General features: G+C 41.2%; 3 protein-coding genes across 6 annotated transcripts in view; 1 reads left to right on the top strand and 2 right to left on the bottom strand.

Moving 5' to 3' along the window:
- fryl (furry homolog, like) overlaps nucleotides 1–9,591 on the bottom strand; it is a 69,688-nt gene extending 60,097 nt beyond the window's left edge. The window contains exons 1-2 of the mRNA XM_053431038.1: nucleotides 9,431–9,591; nucleotides 4,320–4,388 (exon numbers count right to left, since the gene is read on the bottom strand). The gene's annotated coding sequence lies outside the window, so the exon portion shown is untranslated. The remainder of the gene's footprint in view (nucleotides 1–4,319; nucleotides 4,389–9,430) is intronic.
- A 906-nt stretch (nucleotides 9,592–10,497) lies between these two features.
- ociad2 (OCIA domain containing 2) lies at nucleotides 10,498–14,696 on the bottom strand. The gene is made up of 7 exons (XM_053431330.1): nucleotides 14,502–14,696; nucleotides 14,217–14,301; nucleotides 12,130–12,183; nucleotides 11,987–12,034; nucleotides 11,735–11,882; nucleotides 11,113–11,187; nucleotides 10,498–10,864 (listed from the first exon to the last, which is right to left on the bottom strand). The coding sequence occupies exons 1-6, from the start codon at nucleotides 14,586–14,588 to the stop codon at nucleotides 11,115–11,117; spliced, it is 495 nt and encodes a 164-aa protein (XP_053287305.1). The 5' UTR covers nucleotides 14,589–14,696; the 3' UTR covers nucleotides 10,498–10,864; nucleotides 11,113–11,114.
- A 2,173-nt stretch (nucleotides 14,697–16,869) lies between these two features.
- dcun1d4 (DCN1, defective in cullin neddylation 1, domain containing 4 (S. cerevisiae)) lies at nucleotides 16,870–23,064 on the top strand. 4 transcript variants are annotated; one of them, XM_053430468.1, is made up of 11 exons: nucleotides 16,870–16,959; nucleotides 18,256–18,326; nucleotides 18,440–18,479; nucleotides 18,676–18,763; nucleotides 18,940–19,028; nucleotides 19,159–19,229; nucleotides 19,628–19,719; nucleotides 19,843–19,951; nucleotides 20,427–20,531; nucleotides 20,710–20,812; nucleotides 20,922–23,064. In XM_053430468.1, the coding sequence occupies exons 1-11, from the start codon at nucleotides 16,941–16,943 to the stop codon at nucleotides 20,975–20,977; spliced, it is 843 nt and encodes a 280-aa protein (XP_053286443.1). In that variant the 5' UTR covers nucleotides 16,870–16,940; the 3' UTR covers nucleotides 20,978–23,064. The 4 variants fall into 4 exon arrangements, with proteins under 4 accessions (XP_053286443.1, XP_053286445.1, XP_053286442.1 ...); XM_053430467.1 differs by lacking the exon at nucleotides 16,870–16,959 and adding an exon at nucleotides 17,111–17,944; XM_053430471.1 differs by lacking the exon at nucleotides 16,870–16,959 and adding an exon at nucleotides 17,951–18,177.
- Nucleotides 23,065–25,595: the final 2,531 nt, after the last annotated feature.

The raw sequence follows: 25,595 nt of genomic DNA on the forward strand, positions 1-25,595 counted from the left end.
ATGGGTATTATATCTGCTTGATTCAACACTTTGTTTTTTGCTTAGTTTTAGAGGTTTACATCACTACGGTTTACATTAAGTCTCTTTTTTTTTAAGTCTGAGAGTTTAGGTCTCCCCTCATATAAGGCTGGGAAGAGGCACACCCTCACACAGCCTTAGTTCACTTGATCCCATGGACAGACACTTCCCCCTGGCTAGGCTATATATATACACAACACATTTTGGTCAAAAGATCTGCCAAGGAATATAAATCTCACAGTGTAACCACTACAGTCAACGTTCAATTACAATTCTTTTAGAATTTTTTAATCTTCTTTTTTGTTTGTCAAGTTGTAGAAATTTAACAACGCGCCCAGTAGCCTGCAGCGAATCCTGTGGCGGAACTCCTGCTGTGTTCTCACATGGGCTCATTTGGACATTATCATTAATAGATATTGTTTTTTACTAGGGGCCCTCTTTTCCGTCTGCTCTGATTAGTCAGCTGACCCACCTTCAAGTTCTTAGTCATCTGCTTAAAGCTTTTGTCAGAAACGTCATGAACATTACTCAAAGGTTTCCTAAACAGCTGTAGCCAGTGACAATGGTGTTAGTTCTGTCATCCTAATTAAATCCAAACTAGCCGAGGCACCGGCATTTTATATGCTACCTTACTTGGGGGTAAAAAACAGAAATGCAGCACCTCAGAGGCAATGCTTTCTGTGGGAGATGAGGATTCTGCTGGGGAATTTTGTAACTATGCGTTTTCTTTTAATATAGGACAAGATGGTGAATATCCCTTGTATGTTCTACCGCACCTACTAGCAAAGGGAGGAATTTAGAAAGCTTACTATGGACACTGAGTCGTTCATCTGTAAACAGGAACAAGACATGCAAACTTCGATGCTCAGACATTCAAACAAAGAGATCAAGCTGGGTCTGCTAAGACCTGACTGACAGTTGTGAGGCAACACAGTTGGTCGTCACGGCTGAAGAATGTGACCTGACCAGACCCCGCATCAAAATTATGCCCTTTACACTCCTGAACAATTACCATCTGAGATGACACTCATCTTCCAGAGGCTGTAATAATATGCTAAAACTGTAATTAGAGGAAGAGACCAGTGTAATACTACTTTACAACGTTTACAGATAGATACTCAGATGCTTAAGCAAAACTGACTGAACCACATTTTTATCCTCATTATATTCAAGGGTATTGACCAGAACTAGTGCTGCAACCAAGGACTTACTTTCACTGCAGATTAATCCAATGATAATTTTCTGATAATATAATAACTTTTTTTTTCAATTACCATCCTGAGAAAACCCTCAAAGACCATAAAAACTTCAAAGAGAAAGAACCCAAATCGAGATTTGACAGGGAAACCTCTTTCTTTGCGGTGACAGAGCTTACCTGTACTCCCTACAATGTATTTTCTGTGTGTCACTACATTTGTACAACTGACAGAAATCTCCTTCAGCACCAGCTGCCACTCATCGGCTCTTGCTACTTTTTTGCTAACTAGGTTGAACAGGCATATGTTCCATTGATAAACATGGTGTTTTTATTTTATTTGTTGTAATGCAATGTCAATTGTGACACCTGCTATATATATATATATATATATATATATATATACACACACACGTCTAAAAACGTTGACACATTGTATGTCAGCTGAATACACATTATACACACAATTAAAGCAGTTTCCGTAGATAGATATAGCATTTAAAACCTTTAGCCTATATTGGGATAAATACATCTGACAAAGTATGACAGTGCTTTATACACCTTACAACTGCAGCATGGGCAACAACTGAAAAGTCTGCTTTGCGTCTTTTCAGAATTCAGTAAAACAAACAAACAGATTAATCCAGCACATTGGTCGTTCCCACACTAATTAGCTTGCAGCTTCTGTAAAAGCTAAACCACAAAAGGCATTTGATCGTTTAGAATGGCCCTATCTCTTTGCAGTTTTAGAAAAAATGAATTTTGATACAAATGATAAAAATACTCTATCTTAATCCATCAGCAATGATTCGAACAAATGCTGACATCTCATCACTTTTTACCCTGTCACGCGGCACTCGCCAGGGCTGCCCCCTGTCCCCTCTCCTCTTCTCATTGGCAGTCGAGCCCCTCGCAGTTGCTATTAGAACGCATCCTGTAATAGAAGGTGTTATGGTCGAAGACAAAAAGCACGTAATTTCGCTTTATGCCGACGACATTATGCTGTATTTGACTAATTTGGAGACGTCGCTACCTGCCCTCTGCACCCTGTTAGAGGAATATAGCTGCATCTCGGGGTACAGGATAAACAAACAGAAAAGTGTGATGATGCCTCTTAACCCAGCTGCTCAGGGATTATCAAGAGGAGACATTCCCTTTCATTGGGACCCCTGTAAAATTTGCTACCTTGGTCTGCAAATATCCAACCAGCTACATCAGATTTACTCTCTCAACTATGAATCCCTGTTTAAAAAAGTTGAAGCAGACCTAGACAGATGGAAGTCTCTTCCCATATCCCTAATTGGAAGAATAAATTGTGTTAAAATGAATATTTTACCCAAATTTCTTTACTTGTTTCAAGCATTGCCAACACCAACTCCGAAATTTTTCTTTAAAAACCTGGACAGACTGATATCTAGATTTCTGTGGAATGGTAAAACTCCCAGAGTCAAGCTCAAAACACTCTGTCGGCCCCCTGAACAGGGAGGGCTAAATTTACCAGATTTTCGGTTATACTATTTAGCTGCTCAATCCCGAGCTATCTGGACTTGGATTAAAGATTTAGAACACCCTCCAGCTTGGAAACAGATTGAACAGTCTCATACAGCGGAAGCTTTGTGTAGCATTCCATTTATTAACTCTTATCACAAGCAAAAACCTGTATCCTCAAATCCAATGATAAAATTTACATCACAAATCTGGGATGAAATCAGAGCAAAGTCCCATAGTGTTCGCACACTGTATGGCTCTACTCCATTTCATTTTAACCCGGCCTTACCTGGGGCTTTGAGAGATGGTATTACTAGAGAGTGGTATAGCAGAGGTATATGCACCTTTGGACACTTATATGAGCACAATAATTTGAGATCCTTTGAGCAACTGAGGCTCTCTTTTGGGCTCCCCTCTGCACATTTTTATAAATACTTACAAGTCCGGGATTTCATTAGGGTACAGCAAGGTGGGAAACTTACCCCCTTAGAGGACTCTGAGATAGACAGTATGATGCGAGACAAGCATAACTCTAAAGGCTTTTTATCCTATGCTTACAACAGACTAATGAGCCTGTCAGAAAATACAGCTTTGAAGGTAAAACTTAAGTGGGAAACAGACATTGATTATGCCTGTGAGGACTCTGAATGGAAGAAGATTTGTAGTAGCTCTCAATCATTCTCCTATAACAGCCGACACAAATTATTACAGTTTAATCTTATACACAGGGTTTACTTGACTCCTCATCGTCTCCATAAGATAAGTAGTAACTACTCTGAATACTGCCCTAGGTGTAAGACTGAAATAGGATCCCTTCTCCACATGTTCTGGACGTGTGATTGTTTGGAGCAGTACTGGAGCTCTATCTTGGACATTGTTAAAAAGAATTGTAGGGGTGGAAATCCCGGCCAATCCACGGCTGACACTATTGGGGGACCTGTCGATTTTACCAATTAATATGAGAGTCAACACTCGTTTTATCAGATTAGCCCTGATTGCAGCTAACAAATGCATAGCTATCAACTGGAAAAGTGAGGACCCCCCTGGTGTTTCATTGTGGCTTAAAGAGCTCTCATCATATTTACCATCAGAAAAGATTTTGTGTGGTCTCAGGGGGAGGCCATCAGTTTTTGATAGGTGTTGGGGAGGATTTGTGGCATTCCTACACAGTGGAGCTGCTCCTGGGCGTGACACGGGTGGTCAACATTGAGATAGGACTGGATACACTGAATGGGACTGTTGTTATGTTGTTACATTGTGTGTGATCTGGATTTTGTTGTGGTTTATTTTTGTTTATTTATTTAATGTATTTTTTTTTTTTTTTTTTTTTTTAATTTATTTTTATCTTTTTTGTTTTGATTTGTCAGTATTATCTTCGCTGATGTTGTTATTTTATTTTATTTTATTTTTTTATTTTTTTTGTTGCTGTGGCTATTGCTGTTGTCCTTTTTCGTTCCACTCTGGCCCATGGGGTGGGGGTGGGGGGGGGCAGGGATTTGATGCCCTGTATCACTGTTGTTTGTTTGAAAAATTGAAATAAATAAATTGTTCAAAAAAAAAAAAGCTAAACCACAGTGGCCTTTTCAGAAATACAGCCCACTTAACCCATGTTGCATACCTTAAGGCCATAGAGCGGGAGCTGGGACTGGAACGAGAAAGGAAGGTCCAAAATTTCACCGCACAAAATCTGAAACAGAAGGAGCAGACATTGTGTCTTTAAGGACTGACAAGAAGACAATGACACAAACCAGACACATAACAGTACTGCTAAATATAGTCCTTTATCATCCACTCTACGGCAGATTCAATTTAGCTTTGAACCCTCACAATACATTAATATAACCATGAAATCTATCTTCCATTATGTTTCTCTTTAAAGATTCTTTTTTTCTTCCTGTTTTTTCAAAGAGATTTGATATGTAGTTTTTTTTTCCCACTTTGCTATGACACAGAACAACATCCTTTACACCCATTGAGTAATGAGGCCAAAGGGATGTTTGATAGTTTGTTCTTGGTCAAAGCAAAACAATAGGTCAACCCACTTGGCTTCAGCCTGGTTTGCCCTGTACTGGGGCTGGATTAAAACCTCCTCCTGAGCAGAGTAATTATCTGAAGATTACCCATTACATCCAAGAGGCAGTTACATAAGTAACCAGAGCTTTCCAAAACTGTACATTATTTCCAGTTTATCATCACAGTGGCTTAAAAGGGCTCTGTTTATAGTCGGGTAATCACAAATGTTGTAAGTGAGTGTAACATTTACAGGCCTTTGACACATTGACATTAGAATGACACAAATGAAGAGAGTATAGAGGAGGCGTAGGCTTGTAATCATTATCACTCTGCTGTCAAACAAAGGAAGGAAGAACAAGCCACTGAGTCACACAGCAGCCAGACAGAGAAGCTGAGGTGTGAGAACTTCCACTTTTACACAGTTGACAGATGGTGAGAACAGGTCAGCATAGATATCAAGTCAAAACAAAACCAAGCAAAAACCTTGACAGACCAAAAGAGTCATGTCACAGCTACATATCAACGCAGGTATCCCACCCACCACAAACACAGAAAAGCTGAAGTAAAACAAATTAAAAAGGGCCAATAGCTAACTTCTCACACTCACAGACCTGTGAATAATACATCTGACTTCCTGCTCCAGCTCAGCGACTCCACAAACTGTGACCAAAGAGAAAAGGGCTAAACCAAACCCTGTGCACATCCTGAGCGCTGTAGCAGATACAGCCACAAACTGAGTTCCTGCTCTATATTTAAGAGCTTGCATTTCTGTGGTTTTGCTAAAGCATATCTCACATCTCAACAAGTCTTACTAATTCTGCTACCAATCAGTACTTTTCCAGTTTTTCGTGAGTTTAAACATTTATATTTCAGTGAAACTGGAACAAGGGAGATGAGCTAAAGGTCAGCATGACTGATCTTATCAATGGTTAACTTGGCATCTAATGTATTTATGTCACCCTGCAATCATCCGAGTCCAGCGTACAACTAGGATGCCGCAAACAAGAGGTTAATAGTCCATCCAGGAAATAACATAACCCAGACAGAGACAATATTTTCCAGACCCATTTTGCTGTGTGTCATTCTTCTGTCACAGCTTTTCTTCAAGTTCACCTTGTAAGTAAATCACAAACTTAAAGATGTCTGATCTATTTACTGTACTCGTCCTAACTGAGCTAGCTCACAGCTCGAATCAGGCAGCATGCTACAGTAAATTGAACAAAGGGTGAAATGCCTATATCTGGCTCCCTCCAGCACTAAATGACAGGCCCGGCCTGTAGTAATCACTACCTCTTCAGAGAAGACATTACTGGCTGCTTCTGACTAGAAAAGGAAGATGATTTTAAAAACACCCTTTTTTGAATGTTTGAACAGACATGCCTCTTAGCATTAACTTGCAATGGGTGACACATACAGACAGGAAATATGAGGATTTAATGAAGCGTCAACAGCTCAAAATACAGAAGAAACACTTGCATCTCAGCCGAGGACGTCTTGAGGGCAAAGACAGGGTGGTTTCTTTGGCAGAGACGGACCCAAACATCAATTATGCTCCAAACCCTCTCTCCCAAAGCCAAGGATAATCTTCCTCAGCAGGGCTCAATTATAGGTTATTTCTAGCTAGACTCAGTCCTTATTGTGTGCTACATTATGCCCAGTCTTTCAGTACAATCAAAGAAAAGAATGATGAACCCGTGCAAATTAGAGTCAGTAATGTTGTGCTTTAATCTACATTGCACTGAGAAGAAGAGACATTTGGAAGTTAATCTGAAGAAAGTCCGAGAGACAAAATTCTATTTTCTCATACACTCAATCCTGAAAATTCTTCTTATTTCCACTTTGTGACAAGAAGCCTTCATTTGCTCTAAGCATTTGACACATATTCAATAGTTCTCCAACTATGCAATTTAGGTTGGGTGCAATACTATTTGCAGTTCCCCAATAGGACAGCTGCTAGCATACAGAGAAGCTAGATAGAACCGATATTAAATCGAACGTCAAGGTTTAATTCCTCAGCTTGTTGTTTGTTTAGCTGCCCAGTTAATAATTTAGCCATGTGCAATTGCTGCGTCACGTGCCACCCAGATGCAACTGATCAGTCTAGGTGTGGAGGTCAGATAAGGTACTCTTGCCAAATGTATGAACGGTGTTATATTCCATGGAGACATCGCATATGTTGTGCAGGAGAAATATATGGACATAGAGTAGAAGCTGCCCATGTGGAACGGCTGAGAGGTCATCGGTCAAAGCAGGTGCCCAAGGAAATCAACGAGCCAAGATATTTGGACAGTCACAGGTTTTAAACCCCTCGTAAGGAACACCATCTGAGGTTTGCTCTCTTCAGACAACAGCTTTACATGAATGAGAACCAAGGCAGAGGCTGGGAGGGGGGGAAATAAGTTGTTTTTGATTTGCGAAAACTTAACATTAAAAGGAATGTTTTATGGATGAAGATATAAAATTAAGAAAATGCTTTGTTATTTCTGCATTTCATAATATTTTTGTAATCACCACTGAAATGCTGAGTTGACAGTTAATCCTTGCAGGGGGGCAGCTTAGTGAGGGGCCACTGTGGGGGCATTTCACAGAGTGTGCTTTTTTCGTCCCCTGTACTCTTCGATGCAATTAATGTCTTAGCAGATTAAACCAAACCCACTTATTCACTGCAATTATGCCCCAGATAATCACAGATAGATGTCTACGTGCAATCTAGGGGGATTCCCACTGATTTGTGTGTCTATAAAGAGACTGCACGACACATCTGTACTGCCATCAGAAGCTTATCCTGGCAGGGATGAGGGGAGATCCGCCAGTTACAAAGGCCGATGGTCCAGTGGGCTGAGGTTAGCACAACACTGCAAACCCTTGCGTATGAAATGCTTAAACTATGTGCTGTACTTCTTCATAGCATCATTACATTGCAGCACAAGTTAACAGAGGAGTTAAATGAAGTTAGGTGTCATCTCCCTCTACTAACAACTACACACAAATTAGGGTCAATAGGATGTTGAGCTTTTAATTGTTGTTCACATGTTATTTAAAAGGTTGTAGTGGTAGATCAAACTTGGTCAAACTGTCAAATAGATCTGCTTAAGAGATGCTAGCTTGTACATGTTTAGAAAGCATGTAGTGTAAAAATAAAAAAGCAGATTGTGTGAATAAAGTCTGAACAAACTGAATGAGTGGTGAAATGACAGCCATTTCTAGCACTGTGTGTAATGCTCAATTTAAAATTAGGAGTTTTGGCACAATCTTTACATCTTAACCGGTTCGATCAGCACCGGTCCAACCAGAGTCCAACCAAAGGGCAGGTGATTCTGATTCCTTTATCCAAAAGTCAGGAAAGGCATGGGCACATTCATAAGGGGGGATTCAGGGAGGTAGAGCGGGTTGTCCAGTAACAGAAAGTCAGCAGTCTTATCCCAGTATCGCACATACCCATCGGGCCAGATACTGAACCCCAAATTGGCACTAATGACTGTGCCGCTGGTGTGTGATTGACTTGTGACAAAGTACGGAAAATAGGTGCACTGTATGAATGGCAAAACTGTTCTGTAAAGTAGTCTGTTCTGGGTGTTCATCAAGACTAGAAAAGGGGTGAATAAATGCAGACCACCTACCGCTTGTGACTGCTTCACTGCTGTAATCTGACTTCTACATATGCAATGCATCACAACGAAGTTCTCCTTACTACTCAAAACGTAGTCCACTCTCATGTGGGCCCATGGGAGAACACAGACTGACTTCTCTTCTGTCAATGGGCCTCCATCTGACATTGTTTGGCCCTCTCCACCTCCAGCCCCACAGCAGACTGACCAGATTCCTCTCCGACTGTATCCAAGAGCTGGACTGTACAGTAAGTGAACAAATGCCTCATTGTGTGTGTGATGCACGGTGAACAGGCAGAATGAAGCCCTCAGAGCTGATAGTCCTCTCACTGTCATGTCAATGCAGAGGAAACACCATGCCTCGACGTGTTGGGACATTGTCCCTTCAAACTTTTACCTCTCAACAACAAAACGTCCTATTTCCAGACGATAACAAACAACACTTAAGCTTCGCATCAGTGTCTTATCTCCCAGATAAATCCGGGTCATTGATTAAACCCTGAGTTAACTGGGTTAACTCTGTGTGCGTGGTGACTCTCACGCTGCGGTTAAAAACGTCAAAGCATTTACTTCTCTGTCACGGACAGTTTTTACCCATGACAAAGGCGCAACCAAAAAAGACAACTAGCTACGTTGAAACGGACTAATGGTGGGGTCGTTCGTGGTATCGTTTAGTTAGCAACTAGCCTGGTGTTGATGTTGTACTGTGCAAAGTGCTAATGCTGAGCAGCAGCCTAGCTAGCTAGCAGCAGGAGCAACTTGGTTTAGTTCACCAGCCAGTTGTCAGATAAGTTATCGGCCACCATGCTAGCGTGATGGCAATGTAAACACCGTCGCTAGCTAAATGATTATAATAATGCCGCCCGCTGAACGATGCTTCAGATGGAAGTTGCACGGTAGCTAGGCGATTAACTCACACTAGCAGAGCAGCCAAACTCCTTGGTTAGCATGCTACGGCAGCCAATGCTGGTACCACAGTTGGGAAGCTAACGTTAACCCCGACAGCAAAGTTAATCACGGAACTATACGTAAGCCAACGTTCACTGCACCAGTCCGCAGCCGCCGTGTCCTCAATTACTTGGTTATTCGTGAAGCTGGGGATACTCACAACTTTTGTCTCCTCTCCCTCACTGGAGCTAGGCAGCTAGCTTTCAGACGCTTCTTTTCATTGCCGAACAAGCACCAGAGTCCTGGCCCTCCTCCATCGGAAGGATTTGCGTAGTGGTGTGATTTTTTTTTCTGTCCGTATCGCTGCTGAGAGCAGAGCTCGCCTGTCACAGCCCTGTTTGTCCCGCCTCGCTCACTGTGATAGGCCGGGAGGACGTACGCCCACACGAAACAAGGCTTTCTATTTGACCAAACACGTGACGTTTCCGAGAACACTACCTGTTGATTGGATGACGTCGCGGGGTGACATTCACATGGGTCCGTTTATTTATGACAACCAGCGTACACCGACGCATGCTCGGGGGGGGGGGCGGGTGCACGAAGGAGGAAGAACAAGTGATTTTATTTAATACAAAGCTTAGCATGTTTTTAGCACAATTACTTAACAATGGGTGATGAAGAGCAAAACACTAATCCACAACACAATTTATTATATTTTCAAATTAACAATTATAAGCTTTAAAAGCAATTATTTAAAAAACTCATTTCTAACTGGAAACTTGCCACAAATAATAGTTTTAACAATGTCTGGTCTTGTATTTAGTACATTTAAATGTATTTAACTATAAACTAATATAGAAAACCTCAGTTGTCTGTGCTGCATTCACAAAGTTCACACATACTAGAACCAGGCAGGCTGATAAACTGGGTTGGATTGTCGGTCTTAAGTATAAATTGGTTCAAATTCCTATTTTAAAGAGATTGGTGACATCATATTTGAGTGAACCAAAAACATGTGGATTTCCATAACAGTCAATTCAGTAACTTTTGTACCACCTCTAAATACTCGCATTGGATGAAATGATGCAAACAGTTGGAACTCAGATCCACACAATGGTTTAGCTTTGGTTCCATGGGATTGCTCAGAGGTACATTGAATGTAAATGTACCATTGTATCATACGTTACTTAAGTTGAGGAAAAAATAAACAACGTAGAATTCTTGGGGCACACCTTGTTTGGATTTTTAAGTTATAAAATCTGTCAAATGAAAAAAAAAATTCAACAATGACATTCTACAAAGCCTTTATTTGTCAAATATGAGCATACATGGAAGGATTGTAAACATTTACTGACCAAAACCTTTCATGCAGGTTGGTTCTTTGTATGATATTGTTTATTTGCTGATAAACAATTCAAAACACTCACTGACTGAATAGTGTAAAAAAATCCCTTTGTAAGCAAAACTTTCTTTAGTATTTATTTCATTGTTTAGAAAATGATCAAATGGAATACACTAAAACAGAGCTATGATTGAAAGGACAATTGCTCCCCCTAGTGGCACTTTGTGCATGGTTTGACAGTATTAATAACATTTAAGTAGCAATATAGCTGCTACTGACAGGGCCATGCTGACAGTCAGTCCTCCCATGAGTCTGAAAAAGGAAAGGAAATGCATGAACATTGTTTTTTCCAGTTATTTTTACATGCGTGTGTCTATATACCAAACTCTTCATTGGAAACAGGGACCAATATATAGTGTAGCATGTATCACCCTTCTTTCTCTGCTATTTCATATGTTGTGAGTATGTATAGAAATTTGTAGTAGTTAGAAAAATTAAAATTCAGGCTTCAGAGTTGTGTGCAAGATAGGTTTTCATAGCTCTATATACGTTTAATTTACCTTTAACTTTTCACTTCCTCTGTCGGTGCGGCTTTAGGGGTTTTCTTACATTCTTCACAGACATGGTGGCAGGATCTGTTGGGATAACATCCCGGTCAGTGACACACACAGGTTTAAGAATATTTATTTTTCCTCATTTTAATAGTTGAATATTTTCTTCCATAATATTTTTCATTTTGTTAGAAAGATGACAAAGTGAAAATATGAACTGAGAAGCATGACTTATGACAACTCTAAAGTCCATTCCCAATAACTACGTCAGACAGAGAATACTGTGGCATCTTTTTATTATTATTTAGCTTTTATCGACCAGAACTTGAATAATAACAGAGTTTGTTATTTGAATGGCTATTTTGCAAGTCCTATCCGTAAAGAGCACAAATTCAAGAATGAAAGCAAATTCTCTGTTATAGGGTTATCTTGTGCCTTTTGGTTATTTATCATTTCATCTTCTTGTCAATAAAAAAACAAAGTCCTCTTCTGATTACTGAACTTGCTCTAAACACAATTGGTGCATATTATTATTAATCGCAATTCCTCTAATACAGCATCACATTTGTGAAGATAAACGTCTGACTTGTCAACCTAATATTAAATAATATAAATTCAGTGTTTTCCTCACCTGTGTCCATGACCATGTTTATTGAAAGGTCCTCCCCATGACCCGGGTCCACGTCCTGGTCGATCCGCAAGATCAAGCTCGAGGAACTTTCCTCGACAAGTTCTAACATAAGATGCTTTGCCCACGGCGTAACCAAGGATCCCAGCAACTGAAACAAACAAAAAATAATAGTTGAAGACCAACGTTCTTTGAGGGATTATTAAAAGCACAGCTACAGATGAACTGAAGTTCAGTATACTGTATGGTACACACCTGCTAGTTTTGGAAAGGGACCAAATCGCATTGATGACTTCCAGATACCTGTATGGAAATAAAATTTGACCTATATCACATGTGATCGTTACAGAAATGACTGTTTGTACATGAGGACGATTTGATGAAAGTCAGTGCTTTACCATTGTATATCAGCCCACCAGTGACAGCCATGCTGCCCAGGGACAAGGGGAGAGCTGAGGAAAGAATGAAAACAAAGTGAAAAAAGACAACAGCCAGCAGCTGATCAAAAACAAGTATTATCAGATGTCTATCTCAATCCGAATCATGTTAGATCCGTTAGATTAGATTCCGCAAAAAAATAAAAACAGGTGGAAGTCAATGTTCAAGAAAAACAGCAACTCTGGGAAAGTGCGATGTCCACTGAGAAATGCACAGAGACAATATTCAGAAATTGTATCTTAAAAGGAGCTATGGAGACTTCTATAACTTCTATTCACTTGGTTTTGAGGTACATGGTTGGGTTTTGGTAGTGTCCCTTGATTATGGCTTGAAATTCTTCAATAGACGTAATTCCAAACATGTCCTGAAGGTATCTAATCAGATTCATGACGACTGGATGAATCGTTGTTGTGTTAAGTCATGCTAATTTTGACGTTTATTGGTCAATGTCTTAAATACTAGATACAATATGAACAAGCCAATGTAGAAGACGTACTTTGCTGTTGGAAAAATCTGCCTTCATGGCTTCACAGTTTGGTTAGGTTCAGGTAACAGAGCTTGGTTAGATCTTGGTTTGGGTTCAGGGGCGGACTGGGACAATAATTAAGGCCCGGAATTTGACTCATTTCCAGGCTACCCTTTTCACACGAAGCACCAGACCTCTAATTTTGTAGACTAAGCCTATTTGTTGTTGTAATGGTTACCAGACTAGGACACAAGTAGGTGGTGCACTAACTCTCTGGCCTCTGCCATCTTTTCAATGCAGTTATTCTTTCAAGTACCACAAGAATCTCCTTCTCTGTTGCCACAACCAAAACCGTGAAGATATGAGCCTCTGAGGTGGTGGTATAGCATTGTAAAGTGAAATTAGTCAGTGAAAACAGGTAGTTTCTCAATGACAGTCTGTTATTTTGTAGCTTAAATTTAAGTTTTTCTTCATAATGAAGTTTAATCGATTATTCACAGAGTGTTAGTTTAGTTGTAGTTTTTAGTTCTCAATTTTCACTGAACTGGTTTCACGCACACATTTTTTATATCAAATAATAATCTTTTATTTAACGTAATTCATACAGCTAAATTAATTGAAGTATTTTAATTAATTACTTAATTTGTTAACTCATAAATTCATTCCAATTTCAATTTAAAGATAGTAACAACGTCAAAACAACACAAAAACAATATTAGTATTACACATTAATAATCACTCAACCGTCAAGTAACATTCACATCCTAATATGGATTGATTCTTGCCTTTATTGGCCTGTGCAGAGTTCAATCTAATTGAACTTTCTCCTGTATTAGGGCGAGACTCTACAATCTATTGGCATAAGTCAAGGGTCAGGATAAGACTCTAGTCCAGGAAGTTGTTTGTATAAGAGCACGTTGAGAGAAGAAAAGGAACCGGCAGCTGGCAGCAAGTAAAAAGGACGGGAATTGAGGCTTCAGACAATTAACTGTTGACAGAAAGAGCAGGGATCTTTGTCAGTTCTTAGCTGGTTAACCATTCTTGCTCCCGTAGCTTCTGTTTACAACCCAGACTGTTTTCTGTCCTGCGAGTTGTTCCCCTTGCTTCAGTATCTGCTCTGACGGTGGATCTGTGTAGGTGTGTAGTTGCGTATCTCTGAATCTCTTGTGATTTGCTGAAGCAGGTTTTTCAAAGGATTTATTTAGGGGTGTGGGTTTAACCGACTTCAGGAAACTCGCAGCGTCGCTCAAACTAACAGGAACCAATTCACAACAAAGGATTTAAGTCGGCTATAGAGACTTGACTCAGTGAATGAACACACTTTATAGGAGTGGACATGAGAGAGATTAACTGGTCACAGGCTGAATTCCACAGAGAAAAATGTAAACACACTTCGACATGTGGGTGTTGATAAATGAGCCCTACCCTAATGACTTACAATACGTGTGGGTGGATCTATCCAAGCCAGCCACGCAGTGTGGTGTAGGTCATCTGACAGATTTCTTAGCTTCCTGAGTTTCTACTTAATAAGAAAAAAATGATATAGAGGTATGAGTGTATACTGAACCACTTAGAGTTTACCTCTGTACCAGAAGCTCTCCTCTTGGCATTCCTTCCACACCTTTCTCATATCCTCTCCATGAATGTGACGATCACTCAGGGGGCACTGAAGGACACAGCAGTCAGGTTAGATGGACAGGTAGTTTGACATATTCAACACATTTCATACATGAAACCATTTCAAAGTTATTTACACTAAAACAAATATTTAAAAAAAAGAATAGACTATAGGTGAAAATATAGTATATGATACGATACATATGCTATCTGGCTCTCGTGTACATCATTCTATACGAATCCTCTCACCTTCAGCTCCCTTTTCACTGCAGCTGGATTAGAACCAACATCTGCCGCTTCCTCTGTCTTCGTTGTTGTAGGTTGTGCCGAACTCATGGTGCCGGAGTTTACAGAAACCTTCTCTGGACCTGTACGGTGAAACTTTACCAGGAAAGTGCTACTTCCTCTCACCGAGCCTCAAGTCTTTAGCCGATGTAATTGCTCCTCCCTGGTTCATATGTTTATAACTCCGCCCCACTTGAAAAAACCCATCCTAGAGACGCCCTGTCCTCCAAAGGACTTGAAATAAATGAGGTTCTGGGTAAAAGCAAGTGTTAAATTATAGTTTTGGGAAGAAATTAAATAATAAAGAATAGAATATTGTTTAAATTGTCAAAAGCTGTGCTCGCACAAATAAAATGACGCACATTAATTCTTGCAGTTCCAGTTAAAATAACTTCGGTAGAGTTTCTGAACCTTTAAGTGAGACACACCTTTGTTTGGAGAGGTTGTTTATTTTACACTGGTTTTGTTAAACAGGTGGGCCATTCATTCACATGAGAAAACCCAAGCAGGTTGGTCATATTGCATGTATGAATCAATGGGAATAGCCATTATAAATAAGAGCTTTCAATTAAAGATGGTGATATCAGAGCAACAGCCTCCAATACAGGAACAGATTCAATGTTTTTTCAATGGAAAATTCAGGTTTCACTGTTAATGAGAGAACAATTATGAAAATAGATACTGTCAGCCATCAAGAGCCATGACCTCATTACGCACTGCACACAAATACATTTTAAAACACCTCAAAGATCTACAAAATAAAATCATGCTGACACTTTTCAAGAAATAATCTTTACTTAAGTACACATAATACTATTGAGGAAAATAATGCCACTTTAAGTAAAACCATTACAATTTTTACTCAAGTTCAAAAATATCGGCAATATATTATTTATCAAAAGTAATGCAGAATGACCCTGTTAAATCTATTTTGTTGAAAGATATAATAGTAGACTGTGTATCAATATGTGAGCAGCTCTGTAATGTTGTAGCTGGTCAAGGTAGTGCTAAGCCTGTACATTGTTTTGGGTAATTTAATCTATAAATTTATGACAACATATTTTGTCTGATAATTGTGGATTGGAGTAAAAGGTACAATATTTCGCTGTGAAACGCAATGGAGTACAAATTCAAAAATAATTAATTAAACAAAGTATAAATAAAGTACCTCAGTACTTGCATAAATACACTTGAACTTACTGCTTAGCAGTGCTGCAATTGTAGAAAGGTACAGCAGGAGAAACAGGGACAACAACAAAGTAAGGAGACAGCAGTTATAACAACCAGAGCAGTGTATACACTATACAGCAGACACTTCGACCAACTCTACAATGACTTAACACACTAGTTATATACATTAACTGAAGCCATATCTATTAACGTACACAGGGACTTGGACCTGCCCACCTTCACCAGTGGATGTAGTATATTACTCTGTTTACCCGTCCATGGTTACTTGGCCTTATCTCAGAGATAACTCTATTGGGAGATCATTTCCGAAAGACCAAATATGTAATTGAATAAACTGTCTAGCTGCATTTCTGTTCTGATTTGTTTGGTTTTGTTAAAGTAACCTTTTCTTTCCATTGTATGTCCCGTCAACACTTTGTAATATACCTGAACATTGTAAATCAGTTCATGCAGCAAGTTATGATCCTAGGAGGGTGCACTGGGGTTACTGTCACTCACAATCAGAGACGTAGGTTACTGCGGACACATCTCGATTTAAATGATTTCATATCAGTGAGGCTGTATTTGTGTTCGTTTCTTCTCATGAGCTGGACTTTCAGTCACATGACAAACGGAGCTCACGGTCGAATTTGTCACTGAAGCAGTATTTGGGACAGGACCTGTGGAAACACTCCGGACCTCCACCAGAGCAGCGAGCCCACAGGGAAACCGGAAGCCAACAGTTAGCTGGCTGCTCTCCTCTCTTCACACACCGTTAAAGTGACACAACTCACATCACCACCATGGTCAACACACTCACCTGCTCCAACCCCCACCCGCCTGCCGACATTGAACGAACCCAACGAACCCAAACAGCGGTGCTCGAGGAATCACTGAATCCACCAATCACATCGCATCGTGGGCTGGCTCCAGGCTTGCACGAGGAAATGCTGTGGATGACGTGCCCATAAATATCATCTTGACCAATGAATCGAGAAAGCAGCGGAGCCTGTTTGGGAACTCTGACCAGTCACGTTTGAGCGTAGGAGGGGCTTATTTATTTCCACCGCCCTCTCGTTACATGGCACCTCTAAGGACCAATCAATAACGAGCAGAGGAGGAGACCGAGCGGGCTCCCTTTCAATCGCGATCAGCGGGCGTGGTTTGCGGGGACAAGGCCCGCCTATTGGCCGGTCTGCAGACTTCCCACAGACAGTTGTATGTTTCATAAAAATGCACTCTGATGCGGCAAGTAAGTAGTAACGTTGTACAGGCATTCCTCATCAAATCATACTGCTGATGGCTGCTGCACAGAAACTAGCAGGGAGGCTAACACACGCTCGGTGTTTCCCTATCTACTTCCAGCCTGTGGTGGCGTGAGCTGTGATGGAAGCGTATGAATCCCGTGTTATTCGCTGGTTTCTTTGTATTTGCCAGTGCTGTTTTGGTCGACAACAAAGGAGGGATCGCTAATGTATTATCAGCTGTTTCTGACAAGCGACTTTAGCCACTGGGGTTAGCCTTCAGTTGTTTTGTTTTGCGGTAGCCGTGCTCACTTCAGAGCCGCCGACATTAGTTAAACCGAGGAGGTTTTCGATGCTAAACGTAGCATCGTGATCTTTGCACTCCTCGTTACTCAGGGTCTACTCTGCGGGTCCACTCCAACTTGGCATCAGCGTGATTTCACTGAATTCCTGCATTATCTGTTCAGCTGCGGAACACTACAGAGGATGAAAATTGTGACGCAGTTGTGTAAAACATCGTTCGTTGCCTGCTGCAGCGGCGCCGCGGGGCTTTGCGGCACCTACTTAAGCTGCCGCAAAACCTATGCGCCACCCTTGTGTGCCAGGAGCCTTGTATAGCTAGATTTAAAAATGACAAAACCATGTAAAACGCATTCAATCAGTTGAGGTAAATGTTGCGGGGTAGAGGGGTCAGAAAGAAATAGTTGTTTTGCCGAGGTTTGGGAGTTGTAGTTCAGTGTCGCGGGCACAGACGAGGTCTCAGAGGCCTCCATGGCGGAAGTGGACTACAACGCCCAAGCGCCCTGCTCTCCAGATACTTTGTAAACTCTGTGCAAGTTGCGCGTCTGCACTGCTATTTTAGGTATGCAGCTAGTGCTATCTATCCGACTGTGTGTTGCTTTGCCTGCTTCTGGCCTCTAGAAATATATGAGCCACCTCGGTGTTTGATGACAGCCCCTCCACGACTATGCTTACATGACATTTGGCAACAAGGTAGCGTGCACGATCGGACGGATTTCGAGTTTGCATGTTTATGTCGAGTGGTCCCGGGGAGTCACTCCCTCAGTCGTGTCAGATCTTTGTTTCTGTCCGTTATGAAACGTAAAGCTTCTTACTAGAAATCAGTCGAGAGTCACCTGAGCCCCGCACAGTGAGTGAGGATTTAAACCACAGGTCCTGGTTGGTGCTGTGATAATGTCACCTTCTTGTACCCTTGTATCAAGCCTGTAAGTTCGATTGGCAGAAGATTGTGTGCTGTGCCTCCGTTTGAAATATCATCTAATCTTTATTCTTTGTGGAAATAGATTTTCAGCTGAATTCCCACTTGAGTACACTGGCCAGCATCCATAAGATCCACCACACGTTGCACAGGCTGGTAAATGCATATCAGCAGCTTTTAAATTGGTATTTGTTTGTCTTGAGTGTGCACCATGTCAACATGTGTCCTGTTTACGAGCTTGTGTTTTTTTTACCTATGTATTTGGATAGAACCTGACAGAAGACGTTGGGCAGGATAGCCACCCCCCAGGTAAGACATGTACAACTTCTTGTTTGTTTCCATAGGTAACTCAAAACACATATCTAGTTAAATTAATGCTGCATTGTACTCCAGCCAAACTGGTGTGTCTTTCTCAGTTGGAATGTTAGGACAGAGAACGCGTGCATGATCAGTGTTTCTGCCAATAGGTATGCCTCTCATTCTGTCATCCATTTGCTTCCCTTAGCTTGTTGCTCCAGAGCCATGCCTCCTAGGAAAAAGAGGAGACCCTCTTCTGGAGATGACATGTCAGCCAAGAAAAGTCGCCAGGACAGGTGTGACATCCCTTTATCAAAGATTAAAGCAAAAATAATCCACATCAGTATCATAGTAACAGCTCAGTTATGCAGGAGTGACGTGCTCATAAAGTTTTTTGAAATCACACGAAATTCTGACGTCTGCTTGCAGAACTGCTGCAGAGCTTGAGACTTAACTGTCTTATCATGTGCAGTGTTTTCAGAAAACATGAAACTTCACAAATTCGAGAGGAAGAGACGTTTTCTAGCAAAAGATGCTTGGAGTGGTTCTATGAATATGCAGGTGAGGGGTTCTATTTGAAACATCCAACCTTCTTGGTTTATTCAACATTTAGCCACTGATCAGTGGTGTTGGTTTTGGCTCCATGTGTAAAACTGCTGTGTGTGGCTTCACACTTGTCTGTCTGAAATAGGCTGTGACGATGTGGTGGGTCCAGAAGGCATGGAGAAGTTCTGTGAGGACATCGGAGTGGAACCAGAGAATGTAAGTAGCTTGTTCTGCATTTTGGGTGTTTAGATATGTCTTGTAGTTTGGCTCCATCTGGTTACATTTTTGCTCAGGTTTTTCACCTTTTGGCTGCTGCTCAGGTTAATCATGCCACTTTGAGACCCCATTTTGGTTCTGATAACATGATAGAAAAGTGTAAAGTTAGCATAATAAAAATAATAAACTTAAAAACAAAAAAGGGCCACCCTAGTTTCACTTCAATGTTACTAGTTAGTAGTTAAACTGGTGCTTTGTTTCAAAGGTTGTTCAGGTCGTTCGGTTTCTGCGTTTGACTTGAAACAGTTTTGTTGGTTCAGAAGATGGATAATCTGGATTGACTGGTCTTCTATTTAATGACATCAGAAGCTATAAATGTTGTTGACTACTGTGTTCAGGTGGTGATGCTGGTTCTTGCTTGGAAGCTGGATGCCCAGAGTATGGGATATTTTACTCTCCAGGAGTGGCTGAGAGGCATGGGCTCACTGCAGTACGTCACATAACCTACTTTTTTGTCCTTCTATCGTGATGGTTTCAAGATTGATGGTTGATTTGCTGGGTCTCAAGAAACCGCTTCAGTGTAAAGTCTAAGGCTCTTTTCTGCTGTTGTCAGGTGTGACTCTACAGAGAGGCTGAGGAACTCGCTCGAATACCTGAGATCTGTCCTAAACGACAGCACCAGTTTTAAGCTCATTTATAGATATGCTTTTGATTTCGCTCGGGTGAGTCCAGCAAAATCTTCTTATTATGAGTAAGCTCACAAAGTAACACCCCTAAAACAAGTCCTTTCCAGTTCAGTAGTGAAATCCAGTTGTTTGCTAAGTATGCCTGATTGAAATTCATGTTAAGTCTTATCTAAGCCAGCATACAGACCAACCTTGATATTTTGGGATGGTTAAAATCAGTTTTGGTTTTGACTTAGAGGAAAACCTCTTCAAGAGTGGAGGCTAGTTACATAATTCTCAATCGTGCATGGTTTTAAATAAAGCTTGTCAGACTGGAGTGAATTAAAATACAAATGGCGAATGAAAACATGCTAGAGTGGCTGTGATAACAATGTTATACTTTATTATCAAAAATGGCAGCTGGTTAAAGAATTCAGTTATGTGAAGAGGGACTGGGGCAGATTTTCTATTTAAACTGTTATCGACATTTTGCATCAATGTCATAAAACCATGCTCCTTTTGGATTGGACAGGAAAAGGATCAGAGGAGTTTGGACTTAAACACAGCAAAGTGTATGCTGGGGCTTCTTCTGGGAAAGACGTGGCCTCTGTTTCCTGTGTTTAATCAGTTTCTAGAGGTGCGTACCACATTTGGAAATTGTCTCTACAACCTTTTACCCGATTGAGGGTACAGTCACGTACCATAGATGTATGCAATATTGTCTGAAGTCCAGTTTGACCTTGGCCAGGGTTGTTGTAACTAAAAGGTTGTGGTGCCATGTTGATGTTAAAAGGTATTCATTTATTTTCCCCTAGCAATCGAAGTACAAAGTCATCAACAAAGACCAGTGGTGCAATGTTTTAGAGTTCAGCAGGACAATCAACCTGGACCTCAGTAACTACGATGAGGATGGTGCCTGTAAGTCAACACATATCTACACACTAATATGACAAAAGAGCCTAATGTGCATGTTAAGAAAATGACAGTTTTCTAATCTATTCTAATCTCTATCTTATCCTTTCTTCAGGGCCGGTTTTGTTGGACGAGTTTGTGGAATGGTACAAGGAAAGACAAATGTCCTAGCCACAGAGCAAAATGGAGAAATTGAAAAAATATACAACTGTGACAACAACGACTTTGAGAATCAACAACCAATAAGTTAACAATACAAAAATGGTAAGGCTGTGACAGTGGGAGCTTCCTAGAAAAGGAGTGGTTCGGGCTGTGGGGTGGGACCGGGGTGGGGTTGATGGGTTTGCAGCCTGGGTGCATGCTGCCCAGACTGCGGATGCGGGGGGCTGACATTGTGGAATTATGTTTCCCACCTGAGAGTTGCGAAGTGGGCAAGCTTGCAGCGGTCCCCAGTGGCATTGCTCTCTCTCACTGTGACATGTCATATTGCTGTCTGTGTAAGGATAACATGGAATCATGCATGGATGATGGAGGCAAAATGGTATTGTGTGGGAGGACCACTCCTCAACCCTTGTCTGCAGCACAGAGCAATCAACACAAGTGACCATTCATGCATTGTGTCTGAGTCTTAAACAGGGTCACTTTGACCCAGGCACATTTAAATATTATGTATCTGTGCAATGAACTTGAACTTAGGCTTTTCTTTCTGGATGGATGGCACTAACTATTGTTTGTCATATTTTAAGTTGGAGTACTTTTTAATAAGCACACTGTGTCAAATGGTTGATTGCAGGTTTCTTATGCCTGTGCTGTTTACTGTTGATTTGTGCTAGTGATTTTTGTCCCCCCTCCGCTTTCTGTTCCCTTCTGCTGTTTTACTTTGGCTAACGCTAACAGGTTGCTAACCCCCCTGCAAAGGCCGCAGACCTCTTAACACCAAACAAAACAGCATTGCTGCTTACTAACTCTTATTAAAGTACAGCGGTGAGCCACTAGTGCTCTGATCAGCATTTATTGGTCTGGTGACCAATTTATGTATCTACGTTGTGTAGGTAAGAGTATTATTGTGCCTCAAACCTTGGAAGTAACTTTGTGTGTCCCACACATGTACCAACAAACCCAAATGTACAGTATATACACGTGTGAAGACACTTACAACACACACACACATACGCACACACACATGCTCACGTACACACACACAGACACACTTGAGTGGTCAGGGATATTTCAGGATTAATTAAGACTGTTTGGACTGTGTTATCAGTTGACATAGAAATAGTTGGTGTCCATTTTGTCTTTGTGATATTTGTTTTGTCTTCCTTAGTCCAATGATAGTTTCAGGTCTCCTCTCTAGTAGGCATCTCTCTACACTGACAGTGTTAATGTAACTAAAGTGGATGACCAGTGACCTTCTCAGGACGAGGTCCTTAAGGCTTGAGTAGTACTGTAGGTTTGCTGAAAGCATTGCTTTGTACCACCCATAGAATCTAATCAAAACAATGGACACTGACAGTTTGGAGCTGTGTGATTATGCTATCCTCTCCTTTCGCCTAGTATAATGTTCTTGTAACACATGTATACATTTTCGTCATTGGCTGTTGTGTGATGCTGAATCGTCTGAAGATTTAATATTTGCATGCATGCTCCGACAGAGCCTTTTGTGAATGGATGAGATTTTTTGAAAACATTTTTCAAATGCGTTTTTTTGTTTTGTACAGGAATTTGTGCAAATGTTTTGTGCTTGATTTTGATATTCCCGACCATGTTCTCCTAATACTGATGAACAACATGATCGCGTCTATTAAGACCTGGAACACACCTGTAACCTCACGGTGGAACAGGAGTTCCCTCCTGCATTTCCCCACCCATCCTACACATCCTTACATATGCTGCAGAGGTGGCTGCAGCCAGTTCAAAGGATCTTATTTTATTTATTAAAAGTTCAGCAATTTTTGCACCACACTGTCACAATTCACATGAAGTATATATGTGAAGATGTACATCAGCTCCCATGTCATTGAAATCCCCTGCAGCTGAAACTATATGAAAGCCTTTATTGTCATGACAATACATCAATCATCAGCATACGTCTAAGATCAAGGTAGTTGTTACCAGAGTTTTCTCCCATGACAATGCAGGAAGATGAACTGCCTTGTCCCAACTGTATATATGTATGTAAACTATGTAAGTGTCTATATGTCTGTTTTCACTATAACCTATCTCTATATACATAAATAAAATGGTTTATTAACTTACTGGCTCTTCTGTCAATAGTTAACCAATAACAAAATGTACTTTATGCTGTCATTACTGTCGATGCTATTTAGATGAGCCTAATTCTACAAATGAACACTTAACCTCACAAAGTGAGACATGGTTTGATTGAGGTGTATAAACAATACATGCACATTACGATTATATGGACTCTCATTGCTAAATGGATTACAGATACAACGTGCTTTGAAAATGTGATTAACAAGAACATGAACAGAGAAGAATAAACCTGCTTCTCAAAACACTGTGCTCCACAACTACTCCACACATCATTTTTAGTTTTTACATATAATTTCAAGCTTAATTCATAATCTAATCCAAGACAAAACACCAATGACAATCATTTCTTTGTTTTAGTGGTAAATTCTGTGTTTAACATCACAGATCTTTATGTTTGGGAAGTCAAAATGGAGTATCAGGTTTTGTGATGTGACACCAAAGTCAGACTCCCTTCTGTAGCAGCGAATAACATAAAGCAGCCTGCAGCAGTTTTCTCAACTGAATAGCGGAACAGTGTATTTGTCAGTTTGGCCACAGGTTTGATGTCCTTGCAAACCCTTTAAAGTTAAAACTGGGATAACCTTGTGTTTCACAGCACTACGTAGGAGGAGATCATCTAAACAGCATCTTTATCTTTATCGTCTGTGTCCCACTGAAGTCTCTTTGATGAGATAGCTTTTAAAGCACCAAGGCCTTTCTTTTCCTTCCTATCCTCAGACAGAGCCCTAAAAATCTCATTTTTGCTTCTGCTTGTGTTGTCAAATTTGTCCAGAGATCTGCTGGATGCAACAGAACCCCTACTGGCAGTAGGATATGAAAATCTATCCATCAGAGACTCGTATGCTTTCACTCTGTCCTGTTTTATTTTATCAGAGGAGTTAGAGGAGTCAGGTGGGGTGAGTTCTGGCTCTGCAGGAGGAGCCCGCTGTGGAGGAGGTACACCTAAATCCAAACGTATACTCGCACTGGAAAAGTCTGGTAGATTTCGACCGATGCCCGTCCACCTTATCTCGGGTGACACGTCCAAGGTGCTCTGCTCTTCGAGACTGGAAACTCCCCACGGGGATAGAGATGCACTTCGGTCGCCCACTCTATGGGATAGACCTGCTTGTGCAACAGGATGGTCTGAAGTGTGACTTCTGCCACTGGAAGAGAAAGAATCGCGTTGCCTTGGAGCTTTGATAATTGAACGTTTATAAGCGATCTGAGAGTAATCTACGTCTGTCATTGCTGACATATTAGAGGAACGTATGCTTTGTTTTGCAGAGTATCCTGTCACTTCATTGTCGCTCTCGCTGCTTGAGGACGAGGAAGTATTTGGCTCTGGTGATGGTGCCTTGATATTCAGACGCCTGTTAATGCGTGGGACACCAGGTTTCAGTTCAGGTACAGTGTGCTCTGTCTCGTCCTCACTGTTGCAGTTGGGAAAGGATTCTCTTTGCAGCGGAGCTCTGATGTCCAACGCCCTTTTGACTTTAGGGATATTTGTGAGACTCAGATGAGGCCACATTGAGGCGGACCCGTCCCCCTCTTCTGATGCTTGGCTTTTGAGCTCTACCCCAGCCTTCCTCGCCACCTGAGTTCCACTGCGTGACTCATCAGCAGCATGGGTCACAAGTAAAGAGGTGCGATTCGTGGTAGCTGCCACGTCTGGGACAACACTCAGCTGAGATGTTCCCCTCCATGTGTAATCTGCGTATTCTGTTGAGATACCCTCACTCTCACTGCTGGATACGGAATCAGACTGCTGATGTAATGGTGAAGTACCAGGAGCCTTTTCAGGGACCTTTGTGTCCAAGTAACTTCTAACATGTGGAGTGCCAAAACCAGTCAGCAGGATATCTTGGTTGGACTTTTCCTCAGTAACCTTCACCAAGTTCTTTTTTAATCTAGTTCTGCTAGTTTGATTTCCAGTCCCACTTTCACCCATATAAGAGGAGGGCGAGTCAGGTAAAGGTGTCTTGGACAGGTTTGGTGGTACATTTGTATGTGCTGTGATATCAAGACGCTTTCTGAAGCGGGAGACGCCAAGATCCATGTTGTTCCACCTTGACTGGAGCTCTGGGTTTATCTCTGGTGTTGGGCTGATGTTGTCATTTGTTGGTTGGTCCCTCAGGTCATCTGTAAGAACTGTATACTTTTCTAATTTGATAGTGTGGTCTGTCTTTGGTTTGGGAGAAATGTTTATCAGTGGGCTTTTCGGTGACCATTTAAACTTGTTGCCACTATTCTCATCCTCACTCTCACTTGTTGAAGAGTTTGATTCAGACCGTCCAACGTCTGCAGATGTACTGTCAAGTACGAGATCTGGTTGTGGTGCTGGGGCTTTAATATCCAGACGTCTTCTCATCTTGGGGATACCTAGATTAATCACTTTCTGTTGCTCTTGAGTTGTGATCTTGACACCATCTTTGTCCGTCTCATGTTTCACAGTGGGATTTGAAAGTGTCCCATTAGTACTGCTTGAAAAGCTGGAGTCTGCTGGTTGTGGTGGTCCTCTGATATTTAAACG

This window comes from Pleuronectes platessa, chromosome 9 (assembly GCF_947347685.1).
Source record: "Pleuronectes platessa chromosome 9, fPlePla1.1, whole genome shotgun sequence".
Lineage (NCBI taxonomy): Eukaryota > Metazoa > Chordata > Actinopteri > Pleuronectiformes > Pleuronectidae > Pleuronectes > Pleuronectes platessa.

Bases quoted from the DNA above. Each gene is read 5' to 3' on its own strand.
- ociad2 (XM_053431330.1), bottom strand. From the start codon at position 14,588: ATGAGTTCGGCACAACCTACAACAACGAAGACAGAGGAAGCGGCAGAT. The intron at 12,184-14,216 runs GTAAACTCTAAG...TTCTTTCCTCAG, and splicing joins GGAGAGCTTCTGGTACAGAG to CTCTCCCCTTGTCCCTGGGC. The intron at 11,883-11,986 runs GTGTGTACCATA...TGTTTGTTTCAG, and splicing joins TCCCTTTCCAAAACTAGCAG to TTGCTGGGATCCTTGGTTAC.
- dcun1d4 (XM_053430467.1), top strand. From the start codon at position 17,899: ATGACAGCCCCTCCACGACTATGCTTACATGACATTTGGCAACAAG. The intron at 17,945-18,255 runs GTAGCGTGCACG...TTGTGGAAATAG, and splicing joins ACATGACATTTGGCAACAAG to ATTTTCAGCTGAATTCCCAC. The intron at 19,230-19,627 runs GTAAGTAGCTTG...TACTGTGTTCAG, and splicing joins TCGGAGTGGAACCAGAGAAT to GTGGTGATGCTGGTTCTTGC.